This window comes from Scomber japonicus, chromosome 1, assembly GCF_027409825.1.
Source record: "Scomber japonicus isolate fScoJap1 chromosome 1, fScoJap1.pri, whole genome shotgun sequence".
In the NCBI taxonomy this organism is placed as follows: domain Eukaryota; kingdom Metazoa; phylum Chordata; class Actinopteri; order Scombriformes; family Scombridae; genus Scomber; species Scomber japonicus.
In genome coordinates this window covers 24,256,018-24,280,953 of record NC_070578.1, presented here as the reverse complement: position 1 = coordinate 24,280,953, position 24,936 = coordinate 24,256,018, and the positions used below count along the sequence as shown (strand labels likewise).

The 24,936-nt window shown below is 40.9% G+C and overlaps 1 protein-coding gene across 9 annotated transcripts in view; it reads right to left on the bottom strand.

The window, feature by feature from the left end:
• Positions 1–24,936, bottom strand: part of tjp1a (tight junction protein 1a) — a 66,262-nt gene that overhangs the window by 27,027 nt on the left and 14,299 nt on the right. For 4 of the 9 annotated variants that reach the window (XM_053324117.1, XM_053324158.1, XM_053324165.1 and 1 more), the window contains exons 1-8: positions 23,535–23,917; positions 3,685–3,741; positions 2,326–2,450; positions 2,032–2,134; positions 1,538–1,856; positions 1,229–1,335; positions 550–718; positions 232–367 (exon numbers count right to left, since the gene is read on the bottom strand). In XM_053324117.1, coding sequence (XP_053180092.1) covers positions 232–367; positions 550–718; positions 1,229–1,335; positions 1,538–1,856; positions 2,032–2,134; positions 2,326–2,450; positions 3,685–3,741; positions 23,535–23,558 — 1,040 coding nt within the window. In that variant the 5' untranslated portion in view covers positions 23,559–23,917. Of the gene's footprint in view, positions 1–231; positions 368–549; positions 719–1,228; positions 1,336–1,537; positions 1,857–2,031; positions 2,135–2,325; positions 2,451–3,684; positions 3,742–23,534; positions 23,918–24,936 lie in introns of those variants that run through there. The other 5 variants (XM_053324126.1, XM_053324150.1, XM_053324174.1 and 2 more) reach the window with 2 other exon arrangements.

The following is a 24,936-nucleotide window of genomic DNA, read 5'->3' as shown; positions in this document are numbered from 1 at the left end:
CATGAATGGCTCCAGAGGGAGTGTGATGGTTTATGTATGCTGTGTCCTTATCTACTGATTTATGCATTAGTGTTGCAAGGTACTTACTCAGCACCCACTAACTCATGGGTGTGAAGATGATCTATGAAGTTGGAGTAGTGGGAGTATAGATGTATGAGTGTGGCATGTGTGACAGCTGTGTGCCATTCCCAGATTTGCGGTCTGATGTGTGTGTATGTGTACTTCACGTACCTGCCATTACTGATCTGCCGAGGTGAGTGACGGAGATGGTCCGATGGCTCTGACTTGTCAGGCGAACGTGATCGACTGCCTCGCCCGTGGGATCGATTGGAATGGTCTGATGTCAGTGAATGTATTTCTGAAATGTCTGTGAAATATTAATTAAATATGCATTAACATTTCATCAGTGAAATAAATTAAGAAAGCGTAAAAATAAGAAACTGTATTTTAGCTGTGATTGAAATAATGTCTTCTCAGTGCTCAATTGAATATACAGATTTATGTTTTGCAGTCAGTGAGAAGAGGCATCCTACAAATATGTTGTCTCACCATCTCTGTCAGAGTTATTGGCTGATGGGATGCTGTCATCCATGTCAGGAATGTTGAGCAGCGTAGCTCTCTCATCTCTCTGCACCACCATCTTCAACTTGCCCTTTGACCTCTCGATCAGCTTCTTGGCATCTATCAGTGATAGGTTCTCTGTAACTGTGCCATTGATCTGGCAAAGGAAGGGGAGTGGGTCAGCATGAGAACTGAATGGTCATGTTATCTTCACTGTACAACTTTTCTGCAATCACATTTCAAACAGAAACAGTCTGTGTGTGCCTCTCTCCAGTATAACTGATACAGTAAATTGGATTTAGAATGCATTTCTTTAAGGTGAATAAGGATTTTTCCCTCCTCAGAGACTGGTAGAGTGGATACAATTCAAAGGAATAATGGAATGTGTGGTATTTCTGCTGGTGAGCCTGCATACTAATGAACTGTGACCTCACTCAGCAAGCCACTTTCAGCAGCTCACAGATTACAACAGCTAACTGGTGAGTTTTCAGTAAAAAAAAATAAAAAATCAAAATGCTTCCTTCTTCACCCACACTTATTTCCCCTATTAAACAATTCATTTTATTCAGTTGTCTCCGTTTTATCAGTTAATTTCCTCATTATTACATTTTACCAACTTAAAACACCGAGATCTTACCCACAAGCTCAGACTCTTTTTTTCTCTCACCTTCAATACAACATCGCCCTCCTGGATGTTTCCATCCCTGGCAGCGAGGCTCTCAGGAGAGATGTCCTTCACAAATATGTGGCTGGCCAACCGCAGTCCATATTCTACTTTCAGAGTTGAAAAGCAAAATAAAGCAATTTTAACAAGACACATTAATTTCATCATCATTTTGTTCACTACCAATAAGATGAACAGACCAATCTCCACATTAAAAAAATCACAGATATATAAAAATATATTGTTGACATAGCCTGTTTGTTTTCTTTATCTACAGTCAAATTTGAGGCACTTGGACATTGTGTTGCCCACCTTCATTTTTGCGGGACTTGACAAGGGTGACCTTAGCAGGCCTGGGTGGAGCAGAAGAGGCTTGTGATCGGCGATCGGAGCGTGGTGAGATGCTCCTCTCCCGCGAGGCACTGTGATCCCGCCTGCTGCTGTTGCTACGTTCACGCCTACCAGTGCCTGTGCCTCCACTTGCTCCTCCATAGGCACTTTGGCCACCACGTCCACTGTGGTGATCATAGCCATCATCCTCATCACTATCCTCTTCCTCGTGCTCTGACATTGTTTCTCTGTCTCCTGGCCGAGAAACAGGGATCTGTACTTTCCTTTTCCTACGGATAGTCTTGGAGTAGAGAGGAAGATTGGGTGTGAAGAGGTAAACATTATTTTTTACATTGTTGCATGGGACAAAGCAATTAATGAGTGAACTTGTGATCATGCTCTGTAACATCTGGGGTCATTGTGAATCTAATTCACACTAATTCTGTGTTGGTAAATATTATTAGAGTATAACTTACTATCTTTGCATTTTTGCCACTTTTGCGGAGTTGCTGCACAGCGTATGCATGCTCTACGTTGTCCATAGAGACTGCATTGACCATCACCACTCGATCATTTTCTCTGAAACATTTAAAAAAAATCATAATCAACAATCCATGAATAGCTGTTGAACAGGAGAATTTATAAAGGGCTTCTTATAACCAATTCTCAGGTTAGATTAACAGTGTTCTTTAAAGCCTTGTGTGTGGGAATATTTATCATACAGCATAAGATTCAGCATCTTCATTAAATAAACATGGTCAAAAACTTACTGCAGCAGTCCCTCTGCAGGACCTCCTTTCAAAACATCAGATATCACAATGGATGTCTCTCCACTTTGGAAATGAGGGTTGTCTCGCCCACCTGAGATGGCAATACCAAACCCAAATCCTGGTGCCTACACATACACAGAAATGCACACAACACTGACTGATATGGTATACGTGGCAGATTTATTCAACTTTTGTGAGGTTTTGCTATAAAAACAGACAAGCTATCAGGGAAACTGGAAAGGAGAAGGAATAGGATTTGTCAGTTGAGGTTTGTAAACAAAACAACAGTTGGCTCCTCTTCTATGACACCAAAAGGGCTATGCTGAAATGTAGTGCTGTGTCGTTACGTATTTATATAGTCCTGCCATTACACTCCGCACATTATTGGCTACATGCCCAAAGGCTGCCAACCAGAAATGTCCTGAACACAGCAGAGTATACAAATAGAGGCAGAGGGCAGAGTCCCTGCTTAGACACACACCGCCACCAACTAGTGAATTATGAGTGATGATTGAGAGTGAAGTATCTTGCTACTATATCCAGATGTTTCAGGAGTGGTTTTACAGACTGTTGTGTTTTTGCCTACGCAAAAGCCAGCACCAAAATGAGCCAGCCGTGTGATGTAAATGGCTAATCTTACAACCACAACAACACAGGAGAGCCGCAGCCCACACTAGGACGCTCTTTTAGCCTCGATAAAGCCGCTGCTAATTAGATTATAGCAACTAGACCAGTCTAGACAGGTGCTCCACACAATCCCAGGGCACAAAAGCATCACCTAACTAGAGTTTACCGTCATACAATAAAAAAAAAGAGTGCGTTCATTTATCAGTAAGCTATACTTGGGGAATATGAGTTTGATAGTAGCCTCATGATGCTGATTGCGCCTAAAGGAAAGATCAAGGATTGGTTCTAACCTTAGCTACTGGGGTTAGGAGATTCAATCTATCTTAATAAAATTTGACTACACACAGGACGAACAGCACATGGACCAAGACTATCACCACCCCCCTTCTATCCCTTGAGCTGTGTAAAGGAGAAGAGTACGTTGCCAACAGGAAGGAAGGGAAAAGAAGTAGTAAGGAAGTGGATGCTGATTTTTGTCTTCCTTAGCCTTGTTTCCTGCCATCTGGGTTCCCTGACTATTGTTTCAATACCACACATCCTGCTGCTACAGCTGGCCCTCTCAGTACAGAGAGAGAAAGGAGAGATGGAAAGGCAGAGGACACAGAGGAACATGGAGGGAAAAGTGAAGAACAGAAGGAGTCATACTGCTGGATTAGGATGCCAGACACAGACAGGGAGGGAAAAATACAAAAGAGAGAAGAAAGAGTGGATTAAAGAGTTGTAAACACCTACCCTGTGAAGGGTCACTGTGTGCTGTTCCCATATGACGGTTTCCTCCATCGCTGCACTCTGTAACACAAGACAAAAACACTTTCAGCAGCTGATAGGTACATAAATACATTCAATCTTTAAAATAACTTTGTCTGGTCCAAAATCCTCTATGTGAAGCTTATAATGTTCAGTTTTGGTAGACTATATGTCAGAGTGCTTTTGAGTCTTCATGTATGTATTATGTTGGACAGTGTGCCTAAAAGCTTGTCTCATTTACATGCAAACATGTAAGCAGGGCGGGGCAGTGTATTAGAAGTAACTGCCAGTACAATGCAGTCCAATGCAACACATCTATTAACTGCAGCCTATCATTTTATGCTCTTGTTAAGAAATACTGACTAAAAGGAGTACATCTAGACAGGAAGCCTTAACAGGATACTGTGCATACTTAAATGACATGAACAAATGGTCATGTTTATAAGTTCATAAGAGTGGCAATCCAAAACTACAGGTATACTTAGTGTTTCCACATCTTTGTTCAGTTTCAGTAGACAGAGTTGTACTTTGGCTACCAGCAAGGTAGACTTTATTGCTTATTTGCATGACTGAGTCCCGGAGTACCAAAAGTGTACATGTGAAAAGATTATGAATGACAGCAGCATGAGTAAACAGCCAGCAGAAACTGAGTGAGGCTCCAAAGACTGAGTGAACATTCCTGTATTATTGCTGGCTGGGTCATCTGAGAGAGCTGAAGTAAAGACGGTATTTAGCTGCTCCTCTGACCTGCCACACTGGATTAAACTGAGGCTAGGCAGGCATCTTTTGCTTTCACTCATTCTCTAATTCAGTTGCATCAAACATCACCAGGTCAGGTTCATCTTTATGCACAATTCATCGTTGCTGGTTCTTCCACAGGAAGCATGGGAAACTCACAATATAAAACTATCAGAATAATTAGGGCTGCAACTATTGAACTCAAACTGTTTCAGCCTTAGCGACACAGCTATCATTAGGTCAAAAGGGAATTCCTTAATTTGTGTCTAAAACAGCACGTTTGTGCTATGTCCTCAGCTTTCAATTACATCTTTACTCGGCTTCCCTCCAGCTGATGAAGCAACACTCCTGTCGTTTCTGTCTGCCTCTAGGCAGCGATGGTACAGCTGTGTGTGGCAGCATGCTGAGCACAGTCCAGTGTGGCAGGGGAAAGACGAGACAAACACCCCCACACGTGGCAGGGTGCTTATTTACTACACCTTCAATGATCAGCCTTTTAAAAACACACCATGTCATCTGTCCACCCTATCATTGTGATAATCTCACTCCCTCACCCCTTAATCATCACCTTATCTCCAAACCATCTCACCCATTATCTTCTGCATCTCCACAGTCATTACTGTCATCACGTTCCCTTGTCCTAAACATACAGTTTACAGTATGTTCACACTGCAGTGTTGCCAACTGCACGGGATTAAGGGACAGACCAACACACAGCTGATCAGACCGTCTGGTGTTTGTTGAAATACACAGACAGAATAGATCAGTTGGTAAAGAGAGTCTGAACATAAAGACGGTAACTATGATTTCCAAACGTCCAAAGAACAAATGTGCTTAAATTACATTCATACAAGAAGTCAACAAAACACATTTAAAATGAGTGATGTTTCCTTTGGGATCAGAACCTCAAGGTTCATCATTTGATGATGACACAAGTTTATGTGACAACTGTCTTGATAATGTATTCCTTGTTCTAGCAAAAGTGCCAAACATTTGCTGGTGCCAGCATCTTAAATGTAAGCATTTGTGAGGATTGCACACAAACAGAATATCTTGTTATGTGACCTTGAGCTCTGGGAACCTGTAACAGGCATTTTTCCAAATGTTTTGAAAGTACAGAAAACTGTGCACACACACACACACACACACAAAACTGCACTGCACTTACTGTAGGCCTCCTATTCTGGGATTGTGCGTCAATCTTTTCCTTTCACTCCTCTGCACCATATAGACTAACAATGAATCAGTTGGCATGAACCTCCAGAATGCACAGTTAACCCTTTGACCCTAATTTCCATGGCTGCTCTGTGTGGATGTTATTTATGTCCATAATTGGCGCAGAGGGCTTGGGTGTCCCCACTCTTTATCCCTCCTTCTCCACTCCCCCCTCCCCTGTCTGCCCCATACGCCTCCCACAGTAACACCACTATTGTGTGAAGGGACCTGACCCATTTAACCACAGCTCCCCTCAACATTCCCAAACACATCTATTCCTCTGAAGTGTTTTGTGATATATTCATCCATCCGTTCATCCATTCATTCATCCAACAGTCCAGGCAGACAGAGGGGAGCTATACCATGAGAAACAACAGTGTGCTAGCATCATGTGACCTGGCGGTCAGGCAGGCAGGTGGCCTTGTCCTTGAACTATGGGTTGTACTGATAGGCAGGGAGGAAGAGGAGGAGGAGGAAGAAAGCAAGGCTGTGGGTTGCTTATACAACTTACATATACAGTACTAAAGGATAGGACACAGAAAGATGCAGCAGATGACACATTAAAGGTATGTTTTCATCACACACACATAAATGAATGGTTATCAATAAACTAAATCCTTAAATCTAGCCAGAAAGCAAGCTGAGTCAATGAAAATGGCCAACATTTCGTGTTAAACATATTTTGCTCCACCACAATCCCTACACCCACGCACTGACCGTAAGCCTTGCTAGGGAGGGCTTACAGTATGTGAGGGTGTATGAGCCAAGTGGGTGTAGGCCTGCCTCCACTAGTCATGAGTCAGGTGTACACAGTGCTTAGAGTGGAAAAAAATAAGTGTCAGTACTCCCGTTATTCCCATGATGGTGTGTCTCAGCCATTATCTGCGATTTTATGAAGTATTACATTCTAAATTTTTACGGTGACTAAAAGATACCAGAAGAAATTGCTGATGTTTGCAATATAAATGTATTTAATTAAAGAGATAGCCATTGCAATTAACCTGTCAGAGTGAAAAAAAAAAATTAATTATGTTCACTAGCTGACTGTCTGTTGCAATGAAGCCATCAGGCTGAGATCCTTATATTCCTAGCGTCATCTAGACACTACTACTTTTAGTGTGTCAGACAAATGAAGCACTTCTGCATCACCATGCTCTGTGTCCAGGTGTCCCTCCGGCTACCTCAACTAGCTTTGGTATGTGGTGCAATGAAGTCATGAGGCCTGCAATGGAGAAGTCCACTGTGAGGCCATGAAAACATTATTGTAAGGCTAATATAGCGCTTCTTAAGATTAGCAGGCGGGCGAAAACAGGAAAAAGGTGAGCGTCACGTAGTGCTCCCTGGGTAACACAGTTTACTTAGGGCCATTATGAATTGCCCAGAGAAGTTGATATGGAGAGGACGGATATGAGTACTGGCAACGTGAGAAGTGCCAGTGCACAAGAAAAAGTAAGAGTATACCAAACAGTAAAATGTTAAAGTGCCAGTAATGTGCACCACTGAATACTGGCCCACTTTGAGCATTGGGTATATAGCCTGTATCATAAGACAGAGGAATTGGAAATTAAAGGGTGATTTCATTTCATTTCTATTTATTATCTGAATTGGCACTGTATGAGAGGAAGACATTTTCTGTATATGACTATGATAGTGACACCTGACCAAAAAAAAGTATTTACAGTGGTGAAAACATAGTAAAAGGTGAATTTATGTTCAGCTTGTGATGGAAAAAGTGCTACTATACAATATATCATGCTAAGGTGGGTCACAGTGAACAGCTACACAGTATATCATAGACAGTTTTTTGACTGTTAATCATAATCTTCTTTAAAGCAGGTTCTGCACTGAATAAGAATTCTGCAAATAGGCTGGCAGAAAAAATGCCAGCTGCAGTGTTTATGACAGAAACACGATAAACTGGTACATTCTGGTATGGTGAGAACAGCTGAGATGGTTAAGGAGAGGGAAGCTACCTGTCTCTTACAGCTGGTAAGAGTATTTATTCCTCTGGGGCGGCTCCATTTCTCAGATGAGATTATGATACTAATTAATCACTGTGTTGAGAAGTCATGATTAACTGGCTGGCTGATTGAGTGCGAGGTATAAGCAGCGCACAAAGCAAACAGCAATAGAGTGCAGGTCTGAGAAAAACTAAAGATAGGATGAACAGGATATTTTCAAAGTCTTTAGGGACAAAAAACCAAGGATAATCATGAAAACACTAGCATTTAAGATTTAATAAGATACATCAGAACAACAAAAAACAATTCATTTAATAGAATGAATTTCAACAGCTAATTCAAATGTGGTGTGGATGAAGAAGACCAATGTGGTCTTTCATAACCAGATATGATCAGAGGAATTTTCTGTGCGGAAAAGATCTTACCCGCTGTAGTTTAATGTCCAATGGTAATTCTGTTATCGCACGTATTTTGTTACAGGAAAATTTTAGGTCACACAAAAGAAAAGATCACAGGGTGTGCAGGGCCAGAACAAACATGACCACAAGTGTGTCTCATTTTCTGTAGTGAAAAATAATAAAAATACTGACGGGAACAAAGGATGAGGTTTATCTCTGAAGTCACAGAGTTGTGTGAAACAATGGTGTGCTTGATGTTGCACAAACTGACGGCAGCCTAGTGTATTTATACATCCATATTAGTCAGGCTTGAGTCGTGGCCAACAAGGCCCAGGGCTGGGAAACAAAGAGCAGCCATCAAACCAACACACCAACACACACACACACACACACCAACACACACACACACACACACACACTACAGGGCCTCTTTGTTCAAACTACAGCCAGTCTGGCCTGGTCCTGCCTGGCCCACCACAACACAGTCCAGTCCAGAATCAGAAGATGATAACAGCTCACTCAGGCTCGTCAAAAGCAGACACAGACTAATCCAGTTCTTTGGAGCACACTGATGAACCAACTGGAAAAATGAGTGATAAAATGGACAATAATAACCTGCTGTAGAAAGTTATGATAAACAGGGTCATGTCAGGCATGCAAGACTTAGTCATCATAAACTATCCACAACATCAACAGCATATTTACATTTATGAAGAATTTACACAAAGTGTGTACAAACTGCCAGCAGCTTAAAAACCTCGGCACAGTAAGACTATTCATTTGGCAACCAAGCAAAAAGTCAGCTGATGAGCCTCACCAAACTTTTTAACCAGAAACAGCAAAAAATATGTTAAGCTGGGTCACAGAACCAAGATAGGGGCACTGAGTACAAAATAATAATTTAGCACACAGACATGTGCAGTCAAACACGCCCCGTCCTAACTCTAGTTTCTTTTCTAATCAAAGAGAACGTTACTGACTTAAATTGACAGGAAATTGACAACAGAGCAGGTGAAGATGAAGTCATCTTATGAGTAATGTGTCAGGAGCTGAGAGGAGGTTTAGAAGGAGAAGCACAATGCAAACCATTTATCAGTGTTTGACCAATGACATGTTGTCCACTTGTCCGTTACTCACCACCTCTCCAGATCTTACTTCCCTTCATCTGAACCACAGGAATGTTTCATGCAGTGGGTGTATCAAATAGAAAGGCTAAGATGCCGTTTTTGTGAAAAACAGAAAGGAGTAAAATGTGGGAGAAGTTAAGAAAAAGATGAAAGAACAGGTCAGGACTGACATTTTTGCCACTGTATGAGAACAATTTTTTATTCACGTCAGGGTATATTGAGGAATAAAAAAAGAAATAATGAATATAAGGGGCTATCAGCAGAGAGTGTCTAGGTAAAGTCCTGACAAAGCTTTAGGTCAGTGTGCCTGCTCTTCTCTGATAGCCTGAGGCAGGATGTAAGCAAGAGCAGCCACAGAACCCACAGGAAAACACTCCACTTCCTGTTTGCAGGAAATAGCTTCGACTTGGACAGAAATCCCTGTGCACACTATTGAAAATTGCTCCTAGTATGGCTCACCTCATCTTAAGACCTGTTGCCTGTTTGAGGCCGAATGGTCTTTGCGCTCTAAATGTGTTTCTATTCAAATACACCAAGGTTGTTCCTAGGTGGTCCTAGCTTTTTGTCCATTGCTGCTATCAGGCACTCCTGTAGAAATGCACAACCACAGATACACATCCAGGAAAAGTAGAAAGTCAACTCTTTTATACACCACGCACAATTCTGAGTAATATTGTCTGGTGTAGTGCAGAGGGACAACAATGCAACAGACACCTAGGATAGTTACAAGTTAAAGGTCAACAGATGTGGATGAGAGGAGAAGAAGAGAGGAGAGGAATAGAGGATAGAGGAGAAGAGAGGAAAATAGAAAAGATTGGAGAGTGGAGAGGGAGAAGGAAACTGAGACATACAGTAATTTTAGGATCAACATTCAGGCTGGAAACCCCAACAGAATCACCACCCTGTACCAGCTGCTTGCCCCGTCACTGGGGCAATTGTATCCATGGTAACCGTATCTCCCTTCTTAGTAGACCCAGAGGAAAGAGTGGGGCAGAGTGCAGCAGTACACTCAAACAACACATAATTAGAGACACACGCACATGCTCTTTCTGGAGGGCAGGCACTCAACAGCACACATGCAAATCACTAATGTAAGCTTTCACATTCTGCCTTTCAGATTAGTGTGCGCTGTGCTGTCTGATGAAGTATACATTTAATAACCAACCCAACCCTAAATATCTGCAGTCAATTGTGTTAAACAGATGAAGTCAGCAGAAGCCATTTTTAGGGCAGGTTGTGTCTGTGACCGGGGGAGAGAGGGTTGTGAGAAGTGTGTGCATACACATGGGTGTGCAGATGAGGGCAAGCACCCAATAGGCAGATGACGATGATGATGATGCAGAGCCTCAGTCAGCAATGATGATGCACTGTTGTGCTGACATGCTTAAATATGCTTGAGTTAATTAGTCTCAAACAGCAGCTCTTCTCTGTCATACTGCTCTCTGAGAAGCTCCTCCATCAAGACTCTCATCAACATAAGATACAACAAACACACACACACACACACACACACACACACACACCTGACTGACAGCTATCTGACACAGAGTCGCTGCTAGAATGGTGAGGGTAGGAATAAAATACAAAACCTATAATCCAGGCTTTTGGATTAAAACGTTAATCTGAGCCATGCTTCCCTCTGAAGTCTACTGCTGCTGTCAGTGAAACAGTGAAATGGATAGAAGGATGGATGGATAGATGCACGGCAGGAGGCAAAACTGGAGAACAGTGTCATGTCAGCAAGCACGGTTCTTACAGTGTATCATCTTTTGGATACAGATTAAAGTTAAAATGAACACATGCCCCGAGCTGTCCCACTGCTGTAGCTGCTTGCCAACCAGCTGATGATTAGTCTGTTTATGTTTATCTAACCTTTAACCAGACGTGATTCCGTCATTTTGGGGATAAAATACACATTTGTAGACAGCTATCTTAAATTGTGGTTGTGATTGTGTTAAAATCTACCACTGACGAGAATTTTTGTTGATTCAATCACCACACTTGTCACCTGTTGAATAGATGCAAAAATCTCAAACACAAAGATATGCTGTTTTCAGTTAAGCCAAAACTCACCAGTTATCTCTCGGATATGTTACTTCCAAGACTCCCATGAGACAAGCTGATAAATGGTTCTAAATAGTGCATATTTTGTCCCATTTAGATAAGATTAGTAGAGAGGATACCTTTCAATTAATTAAATCATAATAGCTGATCCAAATCTGTTCCACTCTGTGAAGGATACAGATGTTCAATTTTAATAATACACTGGCACAATGAGAAGTCATTTGCCGCTGCATGGTTTCATGTTGTGACGTATTTTGTGGCAGACATGAGGTGCTGTGTAGCATACCATGTGTTGAGATACTTTTAAACAGGGCTGACCTATTAGCATCCACACTTATATATAGCACATATGCAAAACAGTCAACATTGTACTTGATTAAACAGTTAACAGTAGAAACTTTTAATTTAATCTTTGATAACAATTTACAGTTCATGTTTCTTTTTATTATATAAACCATATGTAAAACATAAAGGTTAATATATGACCACTTGAATAAAGCGAGAGCTATAATGGAGTCTCTGGGTCAGGTGCTGGCTTCGCAAACATTATTTTCACTAACCAGTGCACAGCTTCATACAGTTGATGTGCAGCGGGCTGTTTGCTGCTATCCACTGACCCAAACACACAGCTAGGCTCAGCTAGCATCTCATGTGCAGCTTATCCAGCAGCAAAGTCATCCCAGCTCAACCACACTAATTGTTCCCTGCCCGGAGAGACAGGCACAGTGTTGACCCAGAGAGGAGAGCAGTAACTTCTGGTGGGATTCTGACTTTCCACTTTCTACCATCCAGCGTCCTGTCGGGTTAGTTTAAGCTTGGGCTGGGCAATTTATTGGAAAGTAACCAAAATGGATATTATGACCGACCTAATTTCAGTCTCCTTGGCATTTTTGATAAGTTCAAAAGGTTAGCAGTAAGCTGTGAATACAACAGTAAGTGTTTAGTGTGAGAAAATAAATGCTACAGCTCCTCAAAAGCAGATTTTCTTTTGTTTGCCATCAGTTGAGTATTGTGACCGAGGTTTACCTCAAGATTAGCAACAACTTCACCCTAGAGCTGCAAATGAGTCTCCCATGAGTTTCCCAAACCACAGTCTGGAGGCTGAAGCAGGTAATTTCAGAAGCAGCAGTCAAGCAAACATTTATTAAAAATCATGTCACTCAGTAGTCTAAAAATATCCAGCAGATGAAATGAGATAACAGAAGCCATATATGTGTTATTAAAATCTATTTATAGTGCTTAAAATATAATAATACTCTTTTTGATGGTTGCAGGAGATGTTAAACAGAGCCTATTTTTCTTTTCCTGCTTTAGCAAACAAATACCAACAAGTCAACAAGTACAAATTTATAATACAAGATTCCCTGTTAACTTTTCAGCACAAAGAATTTAAATTAGGTCCACTGTGAGGATGGACAGTTGCACAAGTGCATTTAAAAACATGAATTAATTGTTTTGGAGGTAAATGGGACATTCAATTATGATGATGATTTCAGGTGGTATCACCCGGCCATAGCTTAAGCTTATTCTCTGCCGATGCCCGGTATCTGAACATGTGCATACACAAGGATTTGAACACAAACACACACACACACTCCACTTGTCCTCAGTTTCTGGAAACAGACGGCAGGGTTAGAACGATATCCAGACTCAGTACTGAAACCTTTGAATTCAGCCAATCACAGTACACCAAACAATCAGTATTCCCACCCAACCCCTCCCATTACACACACACACACACACACACACACACACACACACACACACACACACACACACACACACACACACACACACACACACACACACACACACACACACACACACACAAACTCTTCAGGAATGTGCAGATAAGACGACAAGGCCCAACTCTTTCACTCTGTCTTCTCATTCCAAGCCGTTTCCCTCACCTTTTCCTGTCCTCACCCTATGCTTCTCTTCTTTCAATCTCTCCTCTCTGTTTATCTCTTAACACTGTGTATTTAGTCACACTTCCCTTTCATTGCAGCCTCTGACAATACGCTCAATATAACAGATGAACACAACAACAGTATCTTGCATGCAACTGATACCAGCTCAATTTAATATCAGAGAACCAAGTTACAGTGATATAAATCACACTGTCAACAATCACAGGAAGGGAAGTACCTAAGGGCCTCACGAAGAGGTGAATGATAAACATTTATTCTAACATTTATCAAACTGCTGACACTATGGACGTGCTGCCAGCCTAAATTTGCTTATATTCTAATTCCATGTAATAAAGCAGAATAGTTACAACAACTACAGACATCTAACCAGAAGTTTATCCAACCAAACAAAATAGTATATCAAGCAGAGAAGTCCAGAATCTACTTTAATTAATCCAACATATTATAAGAGAGCCCTCAAGAGAAAGGAAATATTAGTGAACTCACCACTTAAGAAAATAAATATTGAGGACTACATCCCTTGATTCATTGCTGTAGCACCCATTTGTCTCCAAACCATCGATGTGTGTGGTTTGGGGGTTTGTTTTTTTCCCCCTCACCTCTTCTGCATTTAATAAACAACAAACACAGCAGTTCCAGTAAGCTACTTGTTGTCAATGAGATCATCCATTTGTTTTTCCACATAACAATACTCAGCAACCACAAAAAGCAAGCATCAGACTTTGTCTCCTGCTAATACATGAATGGCAAACTTCACTGAGAAATTAGTTTTACTAGTTGCATATGGGATCGTTTTGCATGCATTTGCCAGGTTCACTTACAGCAGGTACGCTTGTGTTAGAATACTGTCAAAAAACAAACAAACTGGGTAACACTTTCTATGAAGACCACATCTATAGTGCATTATGAGCATATTCATAGTGAATTATAATGCTCATCATAATCAATCATAATGCATTATGATCATAATGCAGTCATTCCTATGATGGGAATGATTTTGATTACCAACTTGCTCAGCTAGCTACCCTTCGAGTTGTGTGTGTCATCATCTTACCCAAACATTGGAGTCTCCGCGCTCTACTAAGGCAGCGCATCTGTGCCAGTGAATCGACAATGGTGTAATGATTCAGTTCGTCTCCAAAGACGATTCTCACCCGACTAGCCAATAGTGATTCGTAACTGTTGATATAGTGCATCATAAAGCATTATGTGTGTTTATGAGTGTAGTCATAATGCATGATGATTGATTATGACGAGCATTATAATTCACTATGAATGCTCTCATAATACACTATAGATGTGGTCTTCATAGAAAGTGTTACCAAAACTGTATGAATGGTGCCAATATTTCACAACTGGGAGAAACTCCACTGAGAGATCCAAACTCTTCATTGCAACATACTAGAGCAAGTGAGCGTAATAGTTGTTAGCAGCACATGTGAGTGTCACTGTTGAGTATGTTATTAAGGTTGAGAAACCAAAACACTGGTTTCCTTGGTGTTTGTAAATGATGGTCCCATCTCACACAGTGGTGAAACTCACACACAGGCAAGCAGGCACATGGGTTAAACAAAGGGGTAATTCAGTGAGGGGTCTTTCAGTCTGCTCCTGTTTGTCTGCCTCCACAGCACACCAGCACACACAGGATGACCAGAATTAGCTACTACTAGCAAGGATAAATGCTGAGTGTCCCATCTGCCAGGATGTAAAAGACCACATGTGATTCAAGTGATAAGAGCAGCATTTGAATGTTCAAACATAAACACCAAGCAGGCAATTGGAATATTTCACACAAGTAGGCCACAACATACCGTACTGTCTTCTTCCGCTTATCCGGAACTCATTTTAAATTAATTTTAAATAATTAATTTAAAATTTAAAGTTGCACAACATCATTCAAACTACGCAACTTTCAACCACAACTCATGGCTGGCACAGTCACATGGTGCCATAAAACAAGAGGCCAAGCCCACTCAACAGCATTCCCAAGCCTTCTGAGGACTTTTCTACAATAGGCATGTTGTGGGGCAGAATCTATAGTGAATTAATGAGTTACTGTTGGAGCGGCCATTTTCCCAGCCCTTAACTGGCAAAATAATTACCATTTCCCCAAGAGATGAGAGATAGGGAGGAGGGGGGTGCATGCATTCTTTAACGAGATGCACATGCACAGAAAGATAATACATAAATGACTTCTAATGATGTCTACAAAGAACTTCTCAGCACTCTCCGTACAGAGGAAGCCTGCACCATGCAATGCACCAAATGAACTAATTACAATGTGGGAAACATTGTTGGTGCAAATCTGTAATGAATCCCCATCATGTTATTCAGTAGTGTACATAACTGACTCAACATCACTGCCATTGTCAAAAGGAACCATATTCATACTGTCCCAATCACAGTCCTTTGCTTACACTCTACCAACTGCACAGTTATCATTAAGCAGGCCCACGTAAATCTGTTTGGACCTGAAAGCTAGTTCCTACTACACATACGGTTCCAGTAAGTATTCTGGTGGCTGCATTTTGTAGTGGTTTTAATGCTACAGAGTTGAAGACCTGACCAGAGCATTTTACAACACTGCTGCAGTTTAAATGTGTTTGCATTGCTGTGCATTTCTGGGAATCAAAGATGTGCAATGGGCAAATATATTTTTGACAAACAAAATATTGCAAATGGCTTTATATGACCAATATGACTCATTAAAATGTTGTGTATCAGCCCTGGCTCAAATCCTGTGGTTATAATAATTACATCCCTTACCAATATAACAGGAGGTTGAACAGTTGGAACAGTTTGGGATACATGTTTTGCTCAGTGTCAGTTGCAACATGTTTGAGATTATGTGAAAACAGCAACAAATTGCTTATTCCCCATTGGTGCACTAATAACTAGACTTTAGAATGATGGTGTACATCTGTGATTAAGTGTTATGTCTTATATTATATTCGTTTATGATATAAATGGGTTCTTATGAAATATACACTAGGGCTGGGCAATTTAATAAAAAAATAATCGAAACCGACATTTAGAAACTCTAATCGACTTAATCTTGCTCATGTCAATTAATCGTGGTGTTCACTGTTGCCATGACAGTAAAGGTTGCATATCTTTAAGGAGTTTGAAAACTTGTCTCCAGTGATCATTTTAACCCAAACCATGATCTTTACATAGTTCTAATCAAGTAAACTAGACATTAACCACAGCGTCACACCTTAAAACATCTTTATTTTCACTCCCTAAAGATACTGTGAGGGCAGCAGTGTAAAATACAAAACAAAAGAAACTGTGAAAATACATAATTGTTCATCAAGGGTGGATATAATCGTTCATTAATTGTAATTGAGGTTAAAAGTTCAATCAATCGTGATTTAAATTTTTGCCATAATCGCCCAGCCCTAATATACACTGAGGAGACCAGAGAAAAAGAGACCATTCATACCCTACCAGCCTATGAAAACCAGGTTCAATGCAGCTGTTGTCCTTCACTGGTTAATGTAATGTACACTAAAAGGAGATTTTCTTGCCTAAGGTGGGGTGGAGGGGGTAGATTTGCACATACAGTATACTCTGAACACAACATCGACACATGAGGCATTATCACAGCTGTGAAGGTGGGACAGCAGCATTAAGGTTGATTCAGATTGTACAGATAGGAAAGATTTTAATAGTTTCATACAGACTAATAATAGATTTGTTAGCAAGAAAAAAAAAACATAGATAAAAGCGTAGATGACAGTATATGAATGAAAGGCCAGTCGTGTCCCAATGGGTCTCTAAAAGAAGCACATTCCCTCATCAAGAAGAAGTCTGACATCTTGGAAATTTGCACACTTCAGTAGTGCTGGGAATGATTATTCTTTATTTCAGCAGTCTCCCACAGGCTGATGACTCTTTCTCAGACAGGAAGAACAGAACTCTACTTTCAACACTGTGAACAAACACTGTGAAAGATAAGCAAATGAACACACAGCAGTGTGTGTGTGCATGTATGTGTGTGTAGAGGCATGTAGGGCAACAAGCCTTGGGATGAATCTGTTCCGGCCTCTTTCTCTCTTCCCTAACCAGCTGAGCCATGGCTGCCACATGCACTCTCTCTTGTGCCCCCCCCTCCCCGCTTCCCCTGTCTCTCTCTTTCACCGTCTCTCTTTTGCTATCTCTCTCTGTCTCACACACAAAACACCCTGTGTCAAATCCCTTATGCCTGTAGTGGGAATGATAAATCCCTACAGGGACCTGCCCTGCCAAAAAGGATGCAGGGGTGGCTTGGAGTGTCCTCCCTTTGCTGGGCTTTGGTGTTTGATGCAGACTAACCAAGACTCAGGGTTAAATGATATTTCCATCCATCTGCCCATCACAATCAAGAGCTCAGCAGGTGAGTGAATGGTGGTGAATGATTTTATTTCAGCAGCCCACAGGTTTCTGTAAACGAAAGTGTACGCTGAGGTCATAATCAAGACCCTTTTGATGTATATCAGAGCTCGGGCATTTACACAGCACAACAGGGGGCAGACCACCGCTCAGACCCTTGTGTTTCCGTCCTGCCTCTAACACCCTACTCCTCAGGCCTCACACAATCTGGCTACATCAAGCAAGACTACTTTTCACTAACTGATTTAAGTCTGGAAATGCCCACTTGAAAACTGATTCAGCTCAGTCTACCCAACATTTAGATCAGAGCATGATGCATTAAAGATCTAAATCAAAGTATGACCACTTGATTCCATCGGTCCGTCTGCAATGTGGTTTTGTTCCGTCCTCTATACGGAGTCATACCCCGCTGCCAGCATTTCAGAGGCAGAGAGTTTTGCCCCAGCAGAGTCAGAGAGGAGAGAGCCACCTCTCTTCCACTGTTGCCATGACCAGGACAGTCATGGCAACACTGGTGTCATAAAATCTTGTGATTTTACACATCCAATATGACAAAAATCCTCTGTGACCCTGTGACCGGTTCACATTTGGCTTTGACACCGGTTATATCATAATGTTGATCTCATGATGTAATTAACGATTGAAAGTCTGCACAGGGTATTTTATTTCGAAAACTGACCGGATGCTCTATGACTGTTCCTGTGTCTGACTTCCTGCCCTGCTCAATCTGGTCTGTGCAGTTTGACACGGCTTCCATCAAAAATAGACCAGGCGCGTATTTTTAGTGGAGCATAGCGGAGAGCCGCTTCTGAAATGTCTCTTGGGATCACAGGCTGTTCAATGCTTTTGAGTGCCCGCAATCAGCTCTGGCGTCCACGCCGCAGCTGGAATGTCACGCAGACGTGCCCGGTGGATATAAGCCATGATTAATATTTATCTAACTACGTGTCTTTGTTTCAGAAACTGCTATAGACAGAATTTTAGAACCACATCCATGTTAAGTTACCCAGAAAATCAGAAACCAATGGCAGTCAAGCAAGTGATCAATTGTGGGAAGGATTTGAGTTGATTTCTCATTAAATCAAATCAATCTCCTTGAATACTGTCTGCCTCATAATTTATGCACACTGTTATCAGACCACAAAGACAAAAATGAAATGTGTGGATTGTTTTTCAAGGCGACTGCTAGTCTTGAGCGGAAAAAAAAAACCTTGACCCACCTCAGGCAAAGAACCTACTCCACCCTATCCTGTACCTGACCTTAATAGAAACAGATATTAATGTGATTTATAATATGCTTCATAACATGAAAAAGCCCATGAGCTATAATGCCACGATTATAGGAGAGAGAGAGCGAGCAAGAAGAGACAGACTTTTTAAGATCTGCCATGTGACTCAGATTATAGCCAGTGCATCCCTCCCTCCCTCCCTCCCTCCCTCCCACTCCTTCCTTTCTCTATTTCACCCTTCGAATAACCCCTCCTCACGTCACCTCCTCCCTTAGAGAGCATTCTCTGTTTTCCTTCTTTTTCCTCTCTCTGCTATCCACCTGCCTCCTGCTGTGTGTTTCTGCCCTGGATTTCACTCCAGAGATGAAAGGATAAGCAGGTCAGATATCCTTACAACTGCCCACACTTCAATCATCTGGCACTGAAAAACATAAACATCTGCTTTCTCTCAGTGTTTTCATCAAGACTCTGACATAAGGTGATACCTTCTTTATCGCAGTGCAGCGTCTTCTCTCTAAAAACTGGTGAACAATGAATTCCTCCCTTTAGGAATCAAGCGTATGATATGTAGTCATCTGGAGGCAATCATGCTTAACTATTTATTTGTGTGTTGAACTCTAAAATACATTACATGCCCCATGGATCTATTGCTAAAAATTTGATTCTGACAAAATGAATAACATAGATGCATAATTGAGTTGAGATTCAGATCCAGATAGGTCAAAGGCAGTGGACAAACAAGCCAAAAAACTAGAAGCCAGCTGAACCAACCACCCCCCGGCTGCTGCCTTCAAAATGGGAAACTGGCAGCCCTCTTATCTTATACACAGAGACAGCTTACACCTACCCACCTTAAGGGCTTGTGAATCAAATGCCTATAATCAAAGACCTGTCTGTTATGGGGCTTTTCCATTATACAGTTCTTGCACTACTCGGCTCGACTCAACTATTATTATTATTATATATTATATATTATATATTATATATTATATATATATTATTGGTATTTTTTGCTTTTCCATTAGAGATAGTACCTGGTACCTAGTACTTTTTTCGTACCTGCTCTGGTGAGGTTCCAAGCGAGTCGAGCCAATACTAAAATGTGACGTCAACAGACTTCACAGCCACGGATTGGTCAGAAAGTGTTGTCACTGGAAGAGTCATGAGTGCAATGTCCCACACAAGAATGAAACCCACCATTTTAAAATACCGGCAACATAAAGTTTCAGCGAGTTTCACGCGAGTTAGTTACAGTAAGTTTCACACGAGTAACCATGGCTCCTATGGGCAAAACTACACCGTGGTCCTGTGTTTGTGTCGCATATAAAACAACGTTACGGCAGTTTTGTGCTATGACGACCCCACCCATGTTGAGGAGGACGCAATGTTCATTTTGTCTTTTTTGTTTGTTCTTTTCGTTAACAACGGTCATTCGTTTAGTCAATATGGTCTGAATGTACTGTGCAACTGAAAGTCTTACAAGGACGATCCCTCTCTTCAAGTGCTTTGATCATGCTTTTTGTGAGTTTAACCCTAGCCCTTTGTTCAAACTGAAATGAATGAATGGAAGATTAGATAAAAATGAAACAACTCCTTGTCAAACAACCGAGACATGAGCTGTTCTGTGCTCTGTTTATCACTTGCCACATCATCCCTTATTCTCCAAAAAGGACGAAGAGGCTAAGACACAGAACAAAAACACCAGTCAGACTCTATACCTCTCGCTAGCACTTGGTCCTCTAATTACATTTCCCTCCTTCTGTGATATAAATGGAGATGTGTAATCATCAAAGCAAAACAGAAGCTGTTCTTGGGCCTAATTAATACAACCTCCTCCGTCCAAATGCATTTTCTACTTACTTCAGTCAAAACACAAATCTAAAAGGCTAGAGGGACAATGAATGCTCTAAATTACATTTCTTCTTTTTGTTGCATTGACAAAAGTGAGCAGGAATGGCTGAAGGCTGGACACAAGGAATGAGGCCAGTCTTTGCTATAGTGAAGGAGAGTTAGGCCTTGTTTAGACCTGGTATTAACATGTAAAGCTGAGAAAATGCATGTATATGATATGCAAAATAATGAACAAACATGGCACGTCCCAGGTCAGGCCATCTGGCCGATCCAATCGCATTCCAGATAATTCGCATTTCCAGATACAGACCTAGAGTTAATACTAGGTGTAAATTGAGCCTTAATGTTGGCTTTTCCATGGATTAATTTCATATTAAACTACTAGTCTGTTAAATAATTGATTCATGTAAAAAATATTGCATAAACTGATCAACAGAATTCATTTTTACATGATGATACTATTAAAAAGTTATTGGTTATCAAGACTTGGGGTCTACAGCCATACCGGTGGCTCTGTGAGACTGCCCTTAGGCACAGCTGTGCTTCAAGCTTAATGTACATACCAGTTTGATAACATGCTCACAATGCAGGTGTTAAGCAGGTATAACTTTTAACATCCTCACCAGCATGTTAATATTTCATTATTAGAAATAAAGATATTAGTAATGTTCACCAAAGTTAATATAATTACACACAGAGCAGGAACACCAAACTGAAAGATCTTCCCCCTTCTGTCTTCACAGAAACACATCAGCTGTAGTTTTGGTCTATCATGACAAACTGAAGGTCGTGACACGCTACACAGTATTGTGCAATAAAAGCATTATTGACCTGTGAAATATCATGTCAACACACCCACGTTGCTCCATCCCTGGAAATACAACAACATTTTATTGCAGTTTATCATCAACTGTAGCTTTAATTGCATCTGACTCATACAAGTATGACAGCAGATTATTACGATTTATTTATCAGGTGGGTATCGACAGAGAGGGCTAACACAGAGGATGATTACTTGTAACAATGCAGGACAGAGTCTGATGCCAGAAAATTTTGACTGAGCAAGTCTGTCTCACTAAGGGTTACAGTTAACAAATACTCATACCTTGTAAACAACATGCTACAATTTTAAAATAAAGTGCAGTGGTTAGAGTTGAATGATATAGTAAGAAGTGTGCAGTAAGAAGTACTGGGCACACGTTTTGCAAACACAGTGTAGGAAAGCTTTCACTCTGAAGCAGCTGTCTTAGCTACGAAAGTTAGTGACCATAGTAACTCACTGTTTTACAAAAGGTAGATGATAAAACATTCAGCCCTTCTTTGTCAGTAATCATGCTTATGATAGAGCACGGCATGTTAGGTCAATTATTGAAAACTATTTAACACTGTCACCCAATTTTAATAGTTCCACTTTTTAATGCAAGGCAAGTAATAATACTCTACTACTTTTGTAACCTAACACGCAAACAGAAGAGATTACATTTTCAAGAAAATCAGGAATAACAAGAAACTGAAGTGGTGACAGTGGAATGAATAATAAGTGCATTATGATCTATTGGCTCATTACCAACTGTGAGCATAATACTGTAGTAAGTTTTATGTCAAGGTGTGACCGGCGCTGTCATATACAGCATAACGTCACCAGTAGACTTGATAGACGTGGTTTCGCTAAACTGGAACAACCGACCAAACCTGAATATCACCATCTGTGTTAAACAAACACAGTGCATTCCTCACTTGTCAAACGAAAAAAAAATTAACAAGGAATACAAGGTGTACAAATATTTAAGTGTACAAAGAGCAACGAGACATTGAAAACACCATGTGTAGTACTCTTTGCTATTCAATGTGTGCAAAACGTTGCTTTTATAATGAAATGAATGCACTTTCAAAGCAACACAGTCATGTGGTGAATGTGTGAAAATGTGAAGGTTACCTACTGAGGAACGCCTCACAGTATATCTTGAAGACTGTTCTGCTGTCTGTCTACCTGACCTACATTTTCACCAATGCTTCTTTATGAATATAGGTTACAAAACTAGGAAACTTGGAAGGCTTGCCAGGTATTCCTCCATGTGTTTTAGTTGATTAATGCACAACTACAGACAGTTGGTGCAGTGTTGCAGGTGACAACAACTCACACATTAAACCATTCACTCCCCAAAAGGAGACTCCACAAGTGGGATTAAATATGTGATCCAAGGCATCCGCACAAATAGGTGATACTTTCATTTGAATGTTATTCCTTTAACTTGCAGTTTAAACAGTAAGATTGCTCATAAGGATGACTCTTTAGGTGACAGGTGGCTGTTTCTCCCTGGTTGCTATCATCACCCTATTACACTATGACATGACTAGTTACACATGACTTTAATAAAACAAAGAAAATCTCCCAAAATAGGATTTCAGAGAAGGGAAGCTAATCAAATGAGTTTGTTTAATGTATTTTAGAGTTTCTGACATTTAAAAATAACTCTGAATAACTTGTATAAGGGCATGGCAGAATGTTTGCCTTAGAGGCAGTAAGTTTTCAGATCTGTGGGGATTTCCTCTCCCTGCTTTAATTAACTACCATGACAGTAACTCTTAAGATCAACAGGTTGTCGTTCTTAGCCAAGACCTGCTATGAACGCAGCTAGGTGACCCTGTCAGGTATCAGTGGCGACTTATCAGCAGTAAAATCCAGCATGAGTCAGATTATGAGAAAGTAGTAGAGTACAAACAACATGGCTAGTTGTAAGCTATGATAGTAGGTGTAGATTTACAGAATAACCCCTGAGCACCACACACACACACCACCACCAATAAGCAAACGACCACTACAACCAACAGTCAGCGTTATAAAGTTGTACAGCCACTCTTACAATATCACTAACCACGTTTTCTATTGTTGAGATCCAGGTTATCACGAATAAAACACTCGAATTTCATCCGGCCAGGTACCCACCTTATTTGAAGCTTTGGAGGACATTTTACACTCCTATTCCGCTTCAGGTTAAAAGTAGTTGCTGTCTTTGTTTTGATAATCACTTGGTGTGAGTGCGCTATTTCCCTCCAGTTGAATTTTCGCCCAGCTGCCGCCACGCCGGGCTACGTTGTTATTTTATTTTATCCGGGACGACGGGAAACATGTCACGAAAAGCCGTGAGGAAAGTCCAAAGTTCATTATCTTATCTTCGTCGCATGAATGGTTAACGTTAGTCCAGTCAAGTACAGACTCATGGAAGAAACTCGAGTTGGGGAAGAGAAAAAAAGCAGAAATTAAACCAGCCTTAAATGTTTCCTCGCTGACCTCTGGATGAAAAGTTGGGAAGAGTAGGCATCACTCGGACGGTGCACAGCAATGGCAGGCAGAGTAAACCTCTCCCTGCTCTGGGCTCTGTGTCTGAGCGGAGCGGACCACTGCACATTCATAGGGGTGGAAAATTCTTAGAAAACGGGGGCATTGCCCTTATGTCTATATAAATCAAAGAAGATTAGAGATTTTTAGTGGGATACAAGTCATTGTGTATCATCGCTTTTCTGTATTGCTTAAAAATGTTTTTTTTAATCTTTTTCTGTCGCGGCTAAAAAAAGGGTCCACCCCTGTTATCTGTTATGGAATAAACAGTCCGGGATACAATAAGGAGAAGCGACGCCGCTGTCCCTGCTGATGCTGAATGCTCACTTTCACTGTGCGGTGATGGTTAGTGTTGTATGTTGGTCTGTTATTCAAAGACTACAGAAGCCCCTGATTCTCAAATCCGAGGAAATATATCACAATCTGTTAAAAAAAAGAAGAAGCGTTGGCCTTCCTCTATCAAACTGAATGCAAAACTGCGAAATGGGCGACACAAAGCCAAACAACGTGAGCAGAATATTTATAATGTTAAGTAACCACTTGCCTTTTCAGCGTTTGATTTTGAGGTTGTGCATCTTGTAGACTTGAAAGTAACAGAATCAACAACATCAAAACATTTTTCAGCATAGAGAAAACCAGCATGTTTGTGGTTGATTAGTCACCTCACAGGAAACCACAAAAGCCATTCAGTAAAGTTCCTATGACTTCCCAAACCAGACCCCACCCACAGGATGTAATCTCTGCTTGTATTGTTTCACAGTTTACTTCTGCAACATACATGACCTGCAACATAAAAGTAGACCATAGGAGAGAATCACAAAAAAGGCAAATCTGTTTAAATTAAAGTTTTCATTACTCACTGTCTACCGTTACAGTAAATGTTATTGTGAGTAGTTACCATGTGAGCATACAGACACACCCTATCTTTTCCAAACAAACTGAGTAATCACACTCCCCCAATCTAGCTTCTCTAATGATTACTTCCTTTGTATCTTTTTTTTCTGAACTG